Source organism: Daphnia pulex, chromosome 10 (assembly GCF_021134715.1).
Source record: "Daphnia pulex isolate KAP4 chromosome 10, ASM2113471v1".
Taxonomy (NCBI): domain Eukaryota; kingdom Metazoa; phylum Arthropoda; class Branchiopoda; order Diplostraca; family Daphniidae; genus Daphnia; species Daphnia pulex.
The window spans coordinates 4346743-4361414 of NC_060026.1; the positions used below are offsets into that span (position 1 = coordinate 4346743).

Sequence of the window (14672 nt, forward strand, 5' to 3'; positions counted from 1 at the left end):
AAAGGTAATCAAATATACATGCACGTTGGCCAGCAGCAGCAGCACCATTGCCGCTGCTGTATATGACTCCCTGCAACAAAACTCCAGGGTACAGCACACAAACGTCATCACATTCTGCCATTTTATTTTATTATATAGAACCGAGGATTTTAGACGTTCGACATCTAGTGATTGTCAATGCATAGAATTGATAATAGGCGAATGGCATTTGTGTGTATATAGGTACAGCCAGATATAACCAAAAATCAAGTAGATTGTATAGATCTACTTTGGAGTAGTATACGAGGTGCGTGGTCGAGCAGGTAAACACAGGGACCAAAGTTATTGCTTTAGCGCTCAGCTCTACAACATGGCCTACGCCCTTTTCAGTGAACCTTGGTTACACACACTGTTTCTTTCATTATACAATCTATCCAATATCAATCTGAATAGAGGAAGCATCGCACTGAATTATATACATAGACAGACGTTATATATATACACCATATGTGCAGTAGTATATAGTATTGTGTATGTAAAGAATCGATCAGTCTGATTGGAAGATGTGAGCGTGCGTAAAACTCCCACCAGCCAGCCCAGCCAGATAGATAGATTCTCTCTCAGCAAGTTCAAAGTGTATTATATTATATAGACTACTCTTGTATATAGTATAGCTAGCTGCTACATCAACGGTGGACTGCCTGACTATATGCACGACCCACTTTGCAATATTTTTCTCTCTCTTCTAGCTTCTTCTTCTTCTCATTTCTCTCCTTGCATTTCTTATAATACGCGCAGAGAGACTTTTCCAGCTCTTTTCCTCGCGGCTTGATATAACCTCTCACAGGAGCAGCACACGCAGCATTACCGTGATTGGATCCGTGACGTTGACGTATATACTTATTTTCATTGTGGACAAGCAATGAAAAAAAAAAAAAAAAAAATAGAAAACCCTCCATCAATAGGATAAAAACATTTCCGAAAAATTCCTTTTTTTACAAAAGACGACAATGGTTAAAAAAAAACATTATTTTTCTTAGGCCCAATCTCAGATTATTCACGAAAAAAAAAAAAAATATTTAGACCTTTTTTTTTCGAAATGTGTGTGTGGGGGGAGCAATATAGACTGAGAGTACATATTACATGAAATGCCTTTTCGTCATAATCAATAAACTTTTCTGTGTGTGCTGTCCTCCGCACTCCCTTTTTTTTTAAAATAAAAGGACAAAACCTTTTTATTGTACTACAACGTATATAAATATAGAGTTTGAACGAATGGCCGGGTATATCGTCTTTCATTTGATTTCGAAGCTGCGGATGCTGTAGCGATTGAACAAACAATTTTTGATTTTCCCGGCAAACATCTATATGGTACTGTCTATCTCTCTCTGTGCAGCAGCGCCAGATACGAATCAAATGAATCGTATCAATAAAAGAAAAGGGAATATCACACAGAAACGGGAAAAAAAAATAAACGATAAAGGTCTACACACACACAAAAAGGACGGGCAAGTAAACGGACGAATCGAGAGTATATCCTGCTGTATTGTACATGGCAAAGAAGTCTCTGCCGTCTAGAGAGAAGAGCTAGATGTGGTGTACGCGGACTCCAAGGATCTCTGGTGAGCGTGCCGTGTTTGAAAAGCGTGGAACGTTGATTGCAAACGGTCTCTCTGTGTCAATTCTCCGAGGAAAGGGATCAAAATGTTTAGACATAATATAAAAGCCTTACACATAATATAATACATAGACCCAACCACCACCAGCAGTAGCTTGGTCTCTCTCTCTAACGTTAAATTATGTATTACGACGCGAACTGTATAGAATATAGATGCGTTAAATCGACGGAACGAATGGCAATCGCATTAAATAACCAACGATTTATATTTCGCGCTCGCATTTGTGGTTTCATGTTTCGGCGCCTATTTTTCAAATCAATCATCGATCAAATGATTGATTCATATGCAGCGCGCGCGATAAAAAGATCAGACTCCCAAACAAGTATATAATACACGCATCATTAAATATAATGTGGTGTTGGAATGGATGTCCTCCTATACATCACAGGTCATTAACAGCCACTTTTATTTTTACAAGCTATGCACATCATGTAAGAATAATATACAAAGAAAACTGAATAATAATAACTCGACGGCGTCTAATGTCTACATAATAATAGGCCCCCCTCCCCCCTTTTTTGTGTGGGTTCGTCTGCTGGAATTATGACATACTACAGTAGGCTACAGTGAGCATTGCCATCCAGTCACGTTAGACACGAGCTGTGGCCATAGACTGTGTAGAGAGTCGGGGCGTTTCAAGATGACCACTTATATGATTCCCAGTGACTATATATGATATACACAGTGTAGAGACGAGCTAGATACTCTGAGATAGAATATTATTGACTCTCTATGTGTGTATGGCGGTGGGCTGGTTCTCCAGCAGTAGCACATCACCCTCCTCGTTGACTCTTCTCTATGGCACTTCTACCTTTTCTCTTCTTGGCTGTCCTCTTCACTTTCTTCACAGTGCGTGTTCCTTATAGACCCTGCTACTGGATGCTGTTCTTTTGTCACAAAAGAGACAGTCGTATCGATATTGGGCGCAGCTCCATGGTCAATGATCTGTGCTCCACACACCCATAAAAATATATACGCGAACTTTTTTTGGAGTTGGCGCCACCCTCCGGCTATATTGCCGCGTTCTTTGTATATTATCAAAAATGGGCCCTTTTTCTCTGCTGCTTATTCTTTTTTTTTCGTCATTTCATTTTTTCTTCCGTGGAATATAATATCACATCAGTGATTGTATCTGTCTCCCCACCACAGCAGCAGCACCCAAATGTTTTATTTTTCTTTTCTTCTTCTTTTCGATTCTCAGATTGATCACGTCTGCATAGCGCCACTTGATTGAGCTAGTTTTTCGTGTCTGCTAGCTGCCTGGCTTGTGTCGTGAGAGTATAGACATGTCGACATTTGACGTAAGAGAACTTTTTCAAAACTCGCGGCATCGATCAGCTGTGAAAGAGCGCGCTTTCGCCCTGTGTGTAGCCCTTTTTCTTATTTTTATCAGCAATAGAAATAAAAGAACTGTGCTGGGGTTTATTGAGTCGAGCCTCTTCAGCGAGATTGAGGATTTGTTTTCCCCCCTCTCTCTCTTTCATGATGAACCTTGTTGTACACAATGTGAAATGTCGTCCTCAATGTATAGACAGCAGCAGTAGTACATAGTCTAGTAAATACACACCAGCCCCCTATATCATGAGCATCTATACACAATATATAAACGGGACGATGTTTATATGAATTCTCTTTATATTATTATACGTATAGACGCACAGTCTTAACATTCGTATAGATATCGACTGGACATTTGTCACAAGACCCCTCGTAGGCTATACAACTCCTGATATGAAAAGTGCTGCAGCTCTTATATAATATGAGGGAGGAGAGATAGAATAAAGCCTCTGTGATTCTCATGTCCAAGTTTCTGCTGAACTGGGGCTCGGTTGCGCCTAATATTATACGCAGTCTATATAGTATAGCTGGTTCGTCCCTATTGCCTATACTTATTGATACGACCGAGTATATTTCTAAGAGAAAAGGGGGAAAATAAAAGTTTTCATCTTTTGTCAAGGATCCATCCTTCATTTTCTCTATCCCTTCGACAAGCCCAAAAGTAGATAGAACTTGGCCAGCACGACCCTAAACACAATTGCTGCGGATCCTGTGGTCATATGATCCGTCCAGAGTCAAGCGTTTAAGCCGTCGCTCCGGGATGATGAGCTTGTGTGTTGCAGAGTGTCATATCTACGATGTAGTATATACATCGAGGCCATATCTATACGAGCAACAAGCTGATTCTATTGAGATTCCGAAAATTCCGTAGCGAGGACAACCGAATTGCTGCGGCTATATTGGCACTATATAGCTACCATGTACTATAAGTATGTAGTAAGTCGTCGACGGGCGTCAAAGTCAGGATATGGTGAACCAGCAGAGTGTTTTTATTTTTGGTTTTTTTATTTTTTCTCCCGCTTCTTTTTTCACGGATGGAGCGCAGCATTATCGATCGCATATATCTATCCAATAAACGGGATCTCTGCTCAAAAGAGCGCAGCTGGAATAGTGTATACTAGACGGTGGCTTGTCGTTTATCTCTTGACATTTTCAATTGGAATGAGCTAGACTCCTAGATATCGGCGAATGTTGGATGAAAGGTATATAAGGGAGCACATAACGATATAGCCCGGAATAAAATTCAGTTATAGACTGACGCTATCAATATGTGAGCAGTTTTAGATAGAGACTATTTACATCGTTATATGCTGAAAATGTGTTCTACTTTGCAACTTTTTTATTTTTGACATTTTTAATATAAGGTTTGATATCGGAATGGGCTGTGTGCTATATATGTTGAAATGTATAGGCTATATTCAGCTGGATAAATAAAGCCAACGCTTTATCAATAACATTTTATAACTGCGTGGATGTGTGCCACATCAGATGACTACAGGATGCACTACATAATTATAGCTTTGACTCTTATATGTTTCTGTCAAAAGTATACATCCAAATTGAACTCGCATATTTTTCTCCCGGCATCTTAGAAAATTGAAATGCAGATAGAATTTTAATACAATAGTCGCGCCATTGTTTTTCTTATTTTCTTTCTGACCATCTTTCAGAATTTGACAAACGGCGTTGGTCAATTATTTTTTTCCTACAGATAACGGAGAAAAGTGCTGGTTAAGTTCTTATATTCCCACACCCCGCAAAGTGTCTATGGCGCAATAGAAAAATTGCGATATATTTCCACGGACCGCGTCCAAACAGCTCAAAAAGAACCTTAACAGCGCCTGGCCGTGTGTATAGCCTCTACTATCCGTAAAGACATTTTGACGTACAATCTCGACGTGTCATCATTTTTGCAAGTGATTTATACCGCCCATCCAATATATAAAATGGAATAGAACATACAAGCCCCCCCCCCCCTCCGTCCTGCGCAATCATCAGAGACTAGGGTATAGCTCTGATTGATTTACTAACTTTCGTTCGGCCTCTCAACCCAAAGTCATTTATATAGCGAGACTCTCGTCCAGTATATACTTAAGAGTATTGCTTCAAATGTGTACAACGGATAATAGTATCGTCACAACAGATATATATATATTACACACTTTTGCGCTGTCTAGCTTTACTATATCTATGTATTCTCGACATGCGGCTGGCTGTCTATAGGGTTTCAAAAACTCACTATAGACGCGCGGTCTCTATACATACATTGTTCACTTTAGACTTTTCCCCTGTCGTCCCTGTGCCCGCAGCCTAATCGACTCTAATCCGTTTACACACGGTCACTTGGCTGCTGGCCGGCTGGCTGGCTGTGTGTGTGTTGTTTGAGCGATTTTTTAAAATTCGATTTGTCGACCCATCCGCGGCCATCAAAGTGGTTTCAGCTGTAGAAAGAAAAGGATTTTTGAAAATCCCGCTCAAATGGGGGAAAATAAGAAACACGGCATTTATATCCATTACATTCGCAATCCGCACAGAGTTGACCAGCAAACGGACCGGCAATCCAGCAGGTCCAACTTTTGGCGGATATACTACAGCTCATCCAGTATACTAGACACATATTGATATGTTATAGTGGTATATGTAGCCAAGGCGAACCATCTTGAAGAGTCTATCCAAAACGTATCCAGCATATATATAGGAAAAGGGGAGGGAGGGGAGGGATGGATGTGAACAAATGAGAACAGGTCGCAGTGACGGGTGCCCAAATCGAAAAGCGTTGTAGTGTGAAATGCCACCAACCCGTAGGATTGCAGCCGTCAGAAAGTGTCGGCAACAACCGAGTCCCTTCTCCTCTTCTCTTGGCCGTCGATGGTTCGTGGCCGTTCTCCCTAGCGGCCGTCTATAAGCTTCTTACGCAGCATATAATAACACGCTCCGGTTTTCTTCTCTCTTCTATACTCTCTTCCCGTATGTCTGTCGTCCGTTTTTCTAAGCTTCCTTCTTATATTCAACCCCACACACACCTCCAGCGCAACAAGATGAAAGAAAACACGGCCCAGCAGCATCAGACGGCCACACACACACTCAATCTGGCTTTTTTTCCTATCCTATATATATTTTTGGGACCCCCCGATACTATCAAATCCTTTTTCTATATTTTGTATTGATTTATTTTCTCTCAGCCGAGTTAAGTAGATGTGTGATTCGGTCGATTGAACTTATTCAGCACTTGTTGAATCCCATTTATTTTTTCACTATTGATTGAAATCGATCCTTGTCCCGAATATCTATAATTCATTTCAAAATGTCGACAATGGCCAGCAAGAGATATACATCGCTGCCAATATAGTTTTAGAAAAGTTTCTCGAGAGTTATAATAGGTGGGTTGGGGTCCAAGATGTTTTCCCAAAGATATTTCTCGTCTAAAAGATGATGAAGCTATATACAGGGTGGTGGCGACCAGAAGGGAAGTGAGCAGGTTGGCATATGATTAATAGAACAGGAATACATCAATTATGGAGGAGATATAAGTGCGAGAGGGAGCGCAGCATCCTATATGTGCTGCTGTGGCCCATTGTATGACAGGAGTTCAACAATGTCTAGATGAGAGAGTCTTGTATCTTGTCTGGCTAAGATATATTCGCTTTTATGAAACATCAGACGAGAGAGAGTACACACAGAGCTATATGGCAGCCAAGAGACGACGAAGAATGTTACGAGCGATGAGTAACGAGAGACGAAAAGGGGAGAGAAGAGACTGAAAAATAAGAAACTAGAAGAAGAAGAGGAGATCCAGGGGACCCTGGGCATATGCGCTTGTTATTGACAACCGTTGCTGACTTAGATCCCAACCAATTTGGGTTGCGCCGGCTTCTAAATTAAAAAGAAAAGAAGGGGGGATGTTCGGATTGTATCGCTTTTATCGATTTCAACTTGATGTTTATATGGGACATTCGCGACTGGTCGAATCTTTTCATTTTGAAAATGGCTGAGAGACAATCTAGAATCTACCAACATCAGACAGGCAAATTCAAGCTTCTTTAATTCATTGTTTTCTATCCAAACTTTGTCATCCTTAAGAAACTCTTGACCCAGCTCGAGCGAATTGTAGGAATTGTTCAATGGAATCACCAAGAAAACTCGACGTTCGTTTTTCTTCCTTCTGTATTATTTTTGATGTTGTTGTTGCGCTACATCAAATAGGACGCAGACGTCGGCACAATTGCCGGGAGAAAAAGAAAAGTGACAAAAAAAATAAGACTGAATCTAAACGTGAGCTGCATGCTATGAGCCCGAGCCTGTCAACAACGTTTCGGTGATTGCTGTTTCGAAAAGAAACGAAAAATTCTAGAGTAGCCTATCGCTAAGCATTGTTTTCTTTACCTTCATTTCTCTGTGTTGTTGCTTTGATCCGTAAGAAATTTAACTGATCAAAATGGAAAGTAACGGCCATCTGTGAACAATCCGGAAAACCAACACAAATTCTTAGTAATGTAATCAAAACTAGCCATTTAAAAAAGTTTTGCGATAAGCAAGATTTGAACCACTAAACTGACAAACGATAACTTCTCATTTGGCCCGCATTCTTTCGGTTTGAGGCTATTCCAGCAAATTCAAATCATTAGTCATTAGTAAGTAGACAATAAAAAGAATTTCGTCAGATCAGACATGTAAAAACCACGTAAAAACGATGAATATACGACAAGCTTGCTGCGATGCAATTGCAACCTTGCTCCTTCGTTAGCGCCGAGAAACTTCCTTCTTAAGCGGGCAAGCGCTTAAGGTACTCTAGGTCCCCCTGTATTCTTTTCTGAGGGCTCCTGCTTCATTCCCGACGGGCCCCTCTATCGTACACGTCTCACTGGGGTGTCATGTGAATTCACAACACTAGATCGACCATACGCAAATCAAGGGAAAGCGATTTGACTTTATCACTGAAACCATTCATCCATGTATCGTTAATAACCGGACGCGCTAACCACTAGACCATACGCGTTCACATATGCTTCTATGTTTTCAAATAATCTTTTTCGGTTATTAATTTGTATCTAATGGGTTTAATTTGACTAAGTTAATTTAAAAAAAATGATAAACACTTTTTATTCAATGAAATATTGACAAATTAAAATTCTGAAAATATCGATAGCAACGTCAAATGAAAAACAAACAAAAATTGCCGCCATCTAACAATCAGATTTAGAACTTGGGATTCCTAACTACAGCACTACAGCAGCAAATACATTGGATTCAAATAAAGTAAAATAATAAAAAATATTATTTGAGCGACATTTTTATTTCGGGATCAAGAATCACGCTCTACACAGAACGGATCACTAAAATAATAAAGAAACCGTGGAATATGGCGAATTAACTTCACCCCTTTCAAGGGCGGAGTTGAGTGTTACCACGATTTCCGGGTACACGATACGCGTTCCCACTTCCAAAAATGAATTTACAAGTGTAGAATAATAATTTACATTCTCTTCGTGAGATGAATGAGTTTAAACAAGGAGATTGGCTTTGTCTTTTACACGAGACACGGATTCCAAAGTCTAGACAGAATCACCTTCAGACGCCGATAGGTAATCAGGATCTCTCTCTCGAACATGGCATTTTCTGGCAGTTACCCGACGAGGTTTTGATTGACCATCGCCTGGTTTCATTTGCAAAGATATCCCAACATTTTCAACATCAAAAGCTGCGCTAGCATCACCCAGCGAGTTTCCTTTGGCAACCGCTTTTTTGGGTTTACTATTTTGCTTTGCAGAATTAACGGCAGTAGGTCGCAAAGTTTTTTCTTTCAAAGTCTTTTTCGATTTTTTAGAAGTTGATGGTTTCTCCTCGGACATCAGGGTCTCTTTTAACACACGATCCAGCAATGCCAATTGCCAATCGCTCGATTCGGAGACTCCGGGTTCACTCTTCTTCTTTCTTCTGGATGAACGGCTGTCCGACGCTGATGGGTGGTTGGTTTCGTTTCGAGTGGCGTTTCGTAAAGGCACTTTTTTCGATTTGACATCAATTTTTTTCTCTTCTTTCTTCTTGCGTACGGTTTTGGAAGCGATGGGATCGGGATCGGATGTCGAAACAGAAGCAGACGGCAAGTTGATGTCTTTTTTGGTTTTATTTTGACCTTTTTTCTTTGTAGATGTAACGGCGATAGGTGGAACAGTTTCATTTGTCGTAGGCTGTTTCGAATTAGAAGTTGATGGTTGATCTTCGGATAACAGGGACTCAGACTCTTTTAGCACACGATCCAACAATGCCAATTGCCAATCGCTAGACTCGGAAACTCCTGATTTACTCTTTTTCTTTCTTACGGATGAACGGCTGTCCGAGGCAGGTTGTTGGTTGGTTTCGTTCTTGGTGGCGTTTTCCAACCGCGCTTTTTTCGATTTGACATCAACTTTCTTTTCCTCTTTCCTCTTGCGTACGATTTTAGGAGAAGAAACGGCTAAGGGAGCGGTGACATGATCAGATGCCCATACAGAACTGGACGGCAAGTATATCGAACTAATCCTTTTGGCTTTGGGCGGACTTGATTTCACTGTAGAAGGTCCTGCAATCGGGAGCAAAGTTTCTTCTACTATTCCATGATTGTAGGTACCAGGCTGGTTACATGCTTCTTCTTCCGTGGCTGTTTCAGTCTCCACTGTTGGCAGCTGGGCGAAATTGGAAGTTGACGATGATTTATCTTGAGATAGCAGAGACTCTTTCAGCGATTCTTTCAACACTCGATCCACCAACGAAATATCCCATCGATACGATTTCGAAACTCGGCGTTTGCTCTTTTTCTTCCTTCCTGGTGTAGAACGTTTACTCGAATGGGACTGTTCATTTGTTTTATTCTGGGAGGCGTTTCGTAGCCGCTTGGTTTTCGACTTAAGGATTTTCATTTTGTTTTTATTTGTGCCTACTGTTATAGGAGTAGAAACGGCTAAAGGCGTGGAGACGACATATGGCGTAGATGCGACAGGAGAAGATGTTTCCTGGTGAATCGTTGAATTCATTTTCTCCCTGTGGTTGTCATCGTTATTTCGATTGCCTTCTTGATCTTCACCGAAGATATCTTTGTCTAAAATTTAAACAAACAAGCTATAAAAATAATCTGAAATTCTAATCTACATGTGATTAGTGTACCTTCGTCTTCGCTAAAAAATGCGAACATGTCTGGACTTGAAACCTCAAAATCCCGGGAAAAACCTTGAAACAGACACACAAGAAATTAAATTTTAATCCTAGAAAGCAGATGGATGTAGTTGAATTACTTCTATTGTTAAAGTTCGATGCACTTCGGTTAGGTGATTGGACCAACGCTTCTTGGGGTATCACAATCTCTGCTTCAACCACATATTCATCTCCATGATCAATCTCGGCTGGCTCTGCTAGATAAGTGGACGCGTGGATGTCCATATCAAGTTTTCTTATAGCTTGAGCGACACTAGTATCAATTTCTCCTTTCATACCGTTGCTACAAACGCTAAAACCTGCAAAAACAAAAAAATTAAAAAGGAAACGGCACATGTTATATAATAAAATGTTATGTTTACTGTCAAATTCCACAAAACGACAGTGATCTCCATTGGGGATAACGTCTCGTGGTGGATTCGGAAAATCGGAAAACTGCAGGACGGGTGTGAAACAGCCGGAAACAGACGAAGCTGGTGATACCGATGGATAAGAAGCTATAGATAATAAATACACACAGATTGTTATTATTCAATGAAAAAGTTGTTTTTGCCACACTATAGAAAAGCATTAACTTACAAGGTATTGATGCAGGATAATTGTTAGAAATTACTTCTGGCGTATCTCCTTGGCCATCGCTATCTTCATCACTATCTTGGAACTCGTCATCAAATTCATCGGAATACGAATCCTCATCATCTGATGATGGAGGAGTGTACTCATCACTTTCATCATCATCTACGGTGAATGATCCCCATCTTCCGTGTTCGACAAACGTTGTCCAGCGTTTTTTCGCCAACATACTTACAGTCGGCTGACAAGGATTTGGTTCACACCATTTTGAAGTGCTGTCATTTCCACCGTCCTGCGAAAGTGACTCATCGGTCATTACGTTGTTGTCGCCATGCTCCCATTCATCCAGGGAAGAATCCAGTGATCCAAAAGATTTCACAGAGCCAGTTGATATTGTAGCCGATCTCCACGCACGGGTCATGCGGAGCGCTTTGTTTTGGACGCGGATTGTCCTCCTCTTCTTATATCGCTTGGCTATCATATTGCTAATATCAAGTTTTAACAGCTTTCTCGTATTTAGATGAATTTTGCCAGTTCGGATGTAATCGGTTTTCCCCATTTTTGAAGTTGCCATCATTTTCGGATACTCTACCGCTATTGCATCGGCGTCTATGGCGTTAAACTTGGAAAGAGAAGGAGTCATCTGAGTTTGAGGACTGTTTACGGTCATCTGCGGGACAATTGGCTTTGATACCAATGGTACTGGAATAACTGGTTCCATAGCTGTTTGCAGGGCTTCAATGTGAGAGTCAAATTTGATCTTGGCATGATGTAGTTGTTCCATCAGAGACTTCAACAAATGACATCCCTGATGTTCCATGAGACTCACGACAAATGGGTGGTACTGGGACTCCAAGACGTAGCAGACAAAACCCTTGTTGGAATAAAACTCTGCATCATCAGGTGGTAGAGTAGAAGGTAAACCATAGCGAGGAAGGCGAAAGCAGGGCCACCACTTTTTTCTTTCATTATGCCAGAGATTTATGATTGACTGAAAACAGTCTTCCGCCTCTGTAAATAGTATCAACAGTTCGTATAACATGGACATTAAAAAAAAAAAAGTTATTTTAGCTGACCTTGCAAGCAAATCCTTTCCAGGATTTCGGCCATAATACTCCATCCTTCTTTGATGACAGCCGAAGGTACGTGTTTTACGTAAACGTCTAGAAAGCACATAATCAATTCTAGACATTTGTTCAGACCGTTGGGTTCAGGGGCAAATGAAATGAGGCCTGCATCCGAACCGCAATCGGATTCATTGTCAGAGATACTGCAAGTCGCAGAATTAAGAGTATGCAAGTAGTGTTTACATAGGTCTAATATCTAAAAAAGGAAGAAAAAAAATGGGAGGTTTCCTTTAAGAAATTTAAAAATATTTATGTGACATTAAATAAAAACACCTTTGAATTTCCAATATCTCTGTTTGCAATCATTTCAAGGAAGGAGATGGTAAGCTTTGGACTGGCTTTTGGAATATGTAACTTGATTATATTCAAAGCATGAAGGGCACCAGAGACTCCGAAATTTCCTTTGGACTCTTTTTCAACATACCTATGACAAAATCACCATTTTTCAATTAGCAATGTATGTTGTATTTAAAAGTATATCATAATATACTTCTCAAGAAATGCTTCGGCTTCTTCTTGTAATTTCAACTTCATCAAAATGTAAGTGTAGGGTTCAACAAACAAAGGCTCAAAGGTTTTCTTTGTAAACAGCAGTTGGAATGACTCCTTAATAACATGGAGCATCTCATCATCACCAGTATCCATAGTCCGGTAGTCCAAAATGGTCTTGTATCCCATGAGTAAAGCTGATGAAGCAGCTTTAGCAGTTTCACAATAACTGGTTTCAATTGATAATTCCCTGGCTACAAAAAAAAGTAAAAATTCAGAAATTATTAAGAAAAATAAATGCAGAAGAAAAAGCAAGTAAATAAATATATACCAGTAAAATTGCAAGCTTCTTGGTAAGCTTTATCATACATTTCCTTGTTTAAAAGGAGAACTGTGTGGAATAGAAGCAACTCGTCATGATGGACTTTTTGCGACTTGAAGAATACTTTTTTAAACTCTGATACCAAGGGCAAAAAAAAAGCACAATCTTTCTGTAGAAAATTTACAAACATTTTCCACAAAAATTGTTTTCCAACTTGCTGATTTTCAATCTGTCGATGAACACACATTAGTTAAGCAAACATATGCAAACTTATTACCGCTTACCAAGTATCTCAAGATTTTAAAGCTCATGTCATAAATGCAATGTTGTTGGCAATGTTTTAGCGCAGAAAACAATTGTGATGGTATGTGCATTGGTTCCTGTAATTCTATTACATAAAAGAAAACATGGTTTTGTTTAAGATACAAATTTAAAAGTGTAAAAGCTATTACCTGCTTCAGGATTGAAGTCGGTAAGTTTAAAATCATCATTTTCAAATCTTGCGAGAAGGTCGTACTACAAAAGTTTGTGAAGGTATCAAATTTACCGTAAAATAACCTATGTGCGACATTTTAACAGTTAAGAATACGTACCACTCTTCGCTTTGCCACGATTCTTTCTTCATCTTCCATTATGAACAACACAAATAATGTTCCTCTTCCTCATATGATTCAATTTTCAGAAAATCTCGAACGAGAACCATGAAGCACATGTGATTTTTGCTTTTCAGCTGTTGCACGAAGAGCAGACTATTTTAAATGGCGGGTAAATTCGAATTCGAACGTGTTATGCGACATAAATGCCATCTAGAGATGAATTTATAATTATATAAGATAGAAAAGCAAGCTTATCAGCTCGCCGCGAAGGGATAGTCGTAAGCCAGTTGAAAACTGTCTTAAATGACAAATTCAGGGCCTATGATTAAGTCGGACTTATTCACAATTCACACTTTCCTTCACAGACTTTTTGGTCTTAAAAGGGGATTTTTCCGTCACAGTTCAATATCCTCTTGCAAGTCATTTATGTTTAGTTTGCTCAACTCATATTTTCCAATTTTAACAAATAAAGTTCAATAATTGAATTTAAAAATAACCATCTTTTAGTTTAAAAACTGCAAAACTTAAATACAAATCTGCTTATTGCGTCATGGTTGGGTCATCAAAGATTGCGCCATCACGGCGATGCTATGGACATCTGGTGGGGATTTATTTGGTCGGAATATATTCGTAATATTATTTTACTCATGTTTAACCATACATTACGAATATATTTCAATAAAAAATATTCGACGAAAAGGATTCATTATAAACTTAACACGTTTAGTAAATTACCCGAAGGGTTACTGGTCAAAGTTTCGTTTGCAGTATGGTACTATGGTTTACATGGGCACCCTCAGTTCTGGTAACACTACACAGATGGCTTTTTGCAGTTATCGTAACACTACATAGATGGATGCACTAGTTTTTGGCAATTATTGATTGTAATCAACAATTTTATTGCATTTCAATGGCAGTAATCGGTAGCTTACAATTTTTTACATCTATTCTGAAAATTTGGATGCAATCGATTCAGGCATTTGATCAAACGGAGTTCTGGTTACTTTTTGACAGAATTTCAATAGCTGTTACAGCAGACGATAATACAGAGACATGTGACAGGGATATAAACGTAACGTGACAATCGACTACTATTGTATGATAGAATAGAAGTCACTGTATGTTATCACTGAACGCTATCAATCTCCAGTAAAAGAAGTGCTGATAGGTAGTTACTTACATTTAATTTTAACAAGATCCGGTGTGACGTGGGGTGGCGGGGCGAAGCCTCCGCCGCACCAAAGTCACGCCTTACCCTTACGCCGCGCCATATCATATTAGGTTTTTTGGAATTGAATTTTTATTTAATGTTTGGATAGAAACATGCGGAAATATTCTTTTAATATCTTTCTCGATTTCTGCTTATTACAATCTTCCGGAA

At 39.6% G+C, this 14672-nt stretch overlaps 1 protein-coding gene across 2 annotated transcripts; it reads right to left on the bottom strand.

Annotated features, from left to right (window-relative positions):
* Positions 1-8270: 8270 nt before the first annotated feature.
* Positions 8271-13451, bottom strand: LOC124204192. Of its 2 annotated transcripts, none has more exons than XM_046601236.1 (12): positions 13289-13451; positions 13148-13211; positions 12980-13083; positions 12705-12924; positions 12375-12627; positions 12158-12308; positions 11834-12080; positions 10764-11768; positions 10547-10681; positions 10265-10483; positions 10137-10199; positions 8271-10071 (listed from the first exon to the last, which is right to left on the bottom strand). In XM_046601236.1, the coding sequence occupies exons 1-12, from the start codon at positions 13325-13327 to the stop codon at positions 8549-8551; spliced, it is 4023 nt and encodes a 1340-aa protein (XP_046457192.1). In that variant the 5' UTR covers positions 13328-13451; the 3' UTR covers positions 8271-8548. The 2 variants fall into 2 exon arrangements, with proteins under 2 accessions (XP_046457192.1, XP_046457193.1); XM_046601237.1 differs by having other exon boundaries at positions 8280-10071; positions 10547-10657.
* Between the last annotated feature and the right edge of the window lie 1221 nt (positions 13452-14672).